This window comes from Silene latifolia, chromosome X, assembly GCF_048544455.1.
Source record: "Silene latifolia isolate original U9 population chromosome X, ASM4854445v1, whole genome shotgun sequence".
Classification (NCBI taxonomy): Eukaryota; Viridiplantae; Streptophyta; class Magnoliopsida; order Caryophyllales; family Caryophyllaceae; genus Silene; species Silene latifolia.
Window position 1 is genome coordinate 75,431,747 of NC_133537.1, and position 5,000 is coordinate 75,436,746.

The 5,000-nt window shown below is 36.8% G+C and overlaps 1 protein-coding gene across 1 annotated transcript; it reads right to left on the reverse strand.

Moving 5' to 3' along the window:
* Positions 1 to 2,932: 2,932 nt before the first annotated feature.
* LOC141621451 (adenylate isopentenyltransferase 1, chloroplastic-like) lies at positions 2,933 to 4,756 on the reverse strand. Its single transcript, XM_074437962.1, has one exon. It carries the CDS (start codon positions 4,101 to 4,103, stop codon positions 3,150 to 3,152), a length of 954 nt encoding a protein of 317 aa, XP_074294063.1. The 5' UTR covers positions 4,104 to 4,756; the 3' UTR covers positions 2,933 to 3,149.
* Between the last annotated feature and the right edge of the window lie 244 nt (positions 4,757 to 5,000).

Sequence of the window (5,000 nt, forward strand, 5' to 3'; positions counted from 1 at the left end):
GCATCGCTCCTTTAGGAAAGCCCTCATCTTCAACTGCCATAGTGCAAAACTATTCCTCCCATCGAACTTCTCAATCCTTATAGTCTCACTCGACATCTTCTCCTCCCTGGATCCAAAAACTCAAAGCTCTGGTGCCAATTGTTGTGCGGAAGCGATACGGAGTAGATGCAAAAATAAAAGACACAAAGATTTAACGTGGTTCACTATCAATGCGATAGCTACATCCACCAGGGCGAGGGAGAATAATTCACTATGTCGGGAGAATTACAGATTACAAAAGATGAGCACAGAGTTTTTCTAGATCTGCCTCTTAAAACTCTCAATGTGTTTGCCTCACAAATCTCTCCTTAAAAGAATAACTAGGTTAAGGTAGTGTTTATATATTAAACTACCCTAACTAAGATTATTCTAATTAAGAAATATTATAATTAATCACACAATTAATATTCCTAAGTAAACTAGAAAACCAAGCCACAAAGTGACGTCAACTTCCAAAACAAAGAAGTCAACGCATGAAATTCCTTTGTACACCAAGCAGCGCTTTTCACCAGAAACTCCTGCGACCCGCTTGGACACTCGCCCTTCTTTTCTTCCTTAGTCAAATATTATCTCACCGTAATCAAACTCCGATATACTTCGTAAGTGACATACGAGTCACATACTAACAAAAGGAGTTTCTAATCCTCTTTGCTAAAACAAGATCTGGAGAGAGGTCCAACATAGGCTTCTGAATTAGGCTATCTACCATACTACGTGTAGCCTCATTCATAGTTTGGATATCGGCGAGTATAGACTTGATAGTACCCATAGGCCAAGGGCGTCGATTTCTGAAAACCAATTCATTCCTGCAACACCAGATTCTCCAGAGAGTAGCTATAAGTGGATAAAGGAGGGAAATAGGGTCCAGACCAATAAGAAAGTAAGTAATCCAGTTAATGACCCACACCCTAACATTAATATCGACTCCCTCCGTCAGTCTAAGACCAAAAGGGCAGCCAAACTATAGGGCTTTTACAAAAGAAAATTCGAGCTTGCGATCTCTTGCCCGCCAATTTCGTTAGCTTGATGTTGCACCTTAGATACGTGGCTATTATGGTTGTTGGCTAGGATTAGGTAATCCTGATACAGGGGAGTAACAATCTTAACTAGTTAGATCTTAGAATGAGTGATCTTTAATTGAATTTATTATACAACAATTATATGATAAATTTGATTATACAATATAAGAGCAATACAACTTAACTAGTTCCATGCATTATTTAATACTTCCTTCGTTTCAATGATAGTTTACGTTTACTTTATGCACGTATGTCAATGCTTGTTTTATTTTGTTCATATCTTTAATTACATATCATTAAAAATTATAAAAATTTGATATTCATAATGCACTCGGTAAGACATTTAAATAATATCTCACATAACTATCTTTTATGTTACACATTAGAAGTTGTATTGAAGATTTTTCTCACATATGAATAAGGACGAAAAAGTAAACGTAAACAATTCAATGAAATGGAGGAAGTATACTTGAAGCTTTTATAGTCTTTTTGTGCATGACACTAATTTCATCAATTAATAAAAAGGTACTTGGGTACTATATATATATAACACATAGCAACGCAATAAGTTATCTCCATGGTATAAAAGAATTCGGATATTGATGTACTTCTTGAGAGGTTGAGTTAATCCACTATGAATAAATGAATGAAATTTACAAATATGTCATTATATGTGAAGTCGAGAACATACGTGAAAATTATGTCATTAATCTACCGTGACTGTGAGAGTTGAGACGGTTTTATTGTGTAAAACCGTCTTATGGTAGTATTTGTGTGAAAAGTGAAGTTGAGCGTAGAGACACATAGAAACATGCATAGGATATAAAAGGTCATAGGTTTATAATAGCTCATTAATGTACATGGCTGTTGGCAACTGCTAAATCTTTGATCATGACATGGTATTCAAATTAATGTACTAGTCCCATCTTAATTGGCCGAGGGCTCGAGGAGAGGCTAACCAGCTGCCACAACTGTTTATTTTAAATAGCACAATATTAAATCTAATTATTGGCCTTCCACTATTATTTTAAGGTTTTAATTGGTGTTGTGTATTACGGAGTAATAAGGTATTAGAGTTTGATGATCTTAAAGTTGCAAGTTCGATTCTTAGGAATCCCTTTGCCACACAGTTAACAATGACATGTGTTTATCCACGTTTAATGCCTACGGACCTTCAGATTACAGACTTGGATAAATCACTTCTCATAGTCCCTCCGATATACTCGATGCTCTACCAATAACTATAGATGTTTGTTTGAACGAAGGTAGGAGTAAATTCTTGATAGGACAAAATTTTGTATTGTATGAGTATCTATTTTATTTTGTATTGCGGCGAAAAAAAAAAATCGACCATGTATTGTTTCAAAAGTTGAAAATATTTTAAAAAATACCTAGTTTTATGTTATGAAGCTAAAGTTCCATTTATAGCATGCTTAATAATTTGTTTATATCATTTGGATTTTGAATGTTGTTTTCATTTAAATGCGACCAAGTGTAGAAGACAATTCACAAATTCATGCCGACAAACAAATTTCAAAAAGTTTGCACTAGCCTAACAGGCTTGTGCTAAGTTCCGTCCCTACTCCCTCGCCAAAATTTATTGTCACTTTTTCAATATAAGTGACAGAGTTTGACTTAGAAAGACATAAGTGTGTAAGTGATAAATTTTGGGAAAAAAATGGAATTTGTACATTACTCAAACCATGTAACCTCAATTCCGAATAGTACTCCTCACAGCACATGCATTATATTAGAGGCACCTAGTTTTGTGATTTTCTCCTGAACTCCTGGTCATATCAATATCATCCTATAACATTTCCCAAAATTTCAAAACCCCCACCACCACCACCACAATTAAAATCACTGTCACCATGTACCGTAAATAAAAATTGAAAAATTCGTATATTCTTTGGGAGGACTATTTTTCTTATGTTTATACCTTTATAATATCATTTGGTTGATTGCCTTTAGTTATTAGGAAGACGGTCTTATCGGAATACAAAATTTTTTTTTTTTTTAAAATTACCCGCAACAAACATTTTCTTTAAAAATAAAAACAGAAAAAGGAGCTGGAAATAACTGTAAACCTATCTACTCGTCGTCCAAAAAACTCCTCACAATCTTCATGCTTGGTTTTAACACTTGCCTTTCCCATGCACCTGCCCAACTCTTTCTTTCTTCCAATACTTCTCTAAACGTATCTGTACCGTCCGTTCTATGTAACTTCCAACCTCCTATTCTCAACCGTTGGATCTTCTCCATCTGTCTCTTCGCTAGCCGACACGTGTTCTCCTTTATTTCCTGAACTGCTTCCTCGTACGTCCCTTTACCACTGAAGTACCTCTCCAACTCGGGCACCCCTATTGCGTTTCGTAACCCGGGCGAGTTTGCCAACTCGCCTGAGTCGTAGTATTGGGATAACTCGTCCACCATCCCCGAGTCGATCATCTCGTCGACTCGTTTCCTGAGGTACGAGTTTAGCACCGGGAGGGACACGTGTACCCATATGAAGCAACAGTTGTATCTCAACTTGGAGCATATTACTGAGTCCAACTCGGCGAACACGTCCGAGTCTGGGGTGTAACTCTGTGCTAACAAACCGTATATGAACGAATTCGACCCGCCCACAATGTACGGGAGTTTACCTCGAGATATTATTCCGGATACCGCGTGGGAGGCACGTGTGCGGAAGTCAGTCGGAGTGAACTCGCCGTGACTCGGTGAGTCTATCTCTCCGAGTAGATGGTGGGGCACACCGTGTCGTTCTTCTAAGGGTATTTTATTGGTGGTAATGTCGAGGCCGCGGTAAACTTGGATTTTATCGGAGTTGATGATTTCACCGGGAAAGCGGTTTGCCAGGTCGACGGAAAGACGGGACTTTCCTGAACCTGTGGGTCCCATTATGACTATCACCTTGTCCTTTTCCCGGTACCCTTCCCGGTTACCTGTAGAAAAGAAGCGCGTCTTCATTGGTGTTGGTTTTACCGAGGTGGGTAAAAGAAAGGGAAGGTTTTTACGGAGGGTAAATGGGAAGGGTAGTCTCATAGGAAGAATAAATGATGACGATGACCAGGAGAATTTAAATAAATGAATAAATAATAATAATAATAATAATAATAATAATAATAATAATAATAATAATAATAATAATATTAAATAATATAAATAAAAGGAAAATAGAGTTTGTTGGTGGTTTTGTTGTGTAGCTTGGTTGGTGAGATGAGCTGTAAACAGTCACACACACAATGCTTTAGAGAGAAAGAGGGTGAGGAGTTAGAATGGTGAGAGTAAAACGGTAATTAACAGAGAAGAAGAAAGAGGAGAGAAGGGTGGAGAATGCAACGTTGTTGGGTAAATAAATAAATGAAGAAACAAGAGAATGTAAGAAGGGATGATGGTATGATGTAACAAGTATTTATTCGTTTTAATTTTGAAGGATGTTTTGGATGATAATATGATACCATTAGTCTCACTATAGACGGATATATCCGTTTATAGTTATAGACGGGTCAAATATACTTAAAAGTGGTGATATTTTTAGGTCTCACGATGCAATTTATTGCTTGTCTCATGTTTAAAATGAGTGGATATTTGACCCGTCTATAACTATAGACGAGTATCTCCCGTCTATAATGAGAACTAATTTGAAAGCTCGTATTTTGTACGGGTTAATGACCTTAATTATTTTAAAACTAAGTTATACGGAGTAGAACATTATCGAATAGGTGTTTCGAAGTTCAAATCTGGGTGTCACATAATTCAAAAAAAATGAAATATCTTAATCCCTTATGGTCTCTTGATAAGTACTTTATTCTAAACATTAAGTAGCCTCTAAAGCTCAATTCATAGATGTTCCGGGTGTAATTCCAGAGCAGATATTCGTTACCACTCGTAGCTTGTAGAATGTCGTCTTTGGTTGAATCCTTCTTTCCTTAATTGTTC

Coding starts and splice junctions, on each gene's coding strand:
- LOC141621451 (XM_074437962.1), bottom strand. CDS start 4,103: ATGAGACTACCCTTCCCATTTACCCTCCGTAAAAACCTTCCCTTTCTT.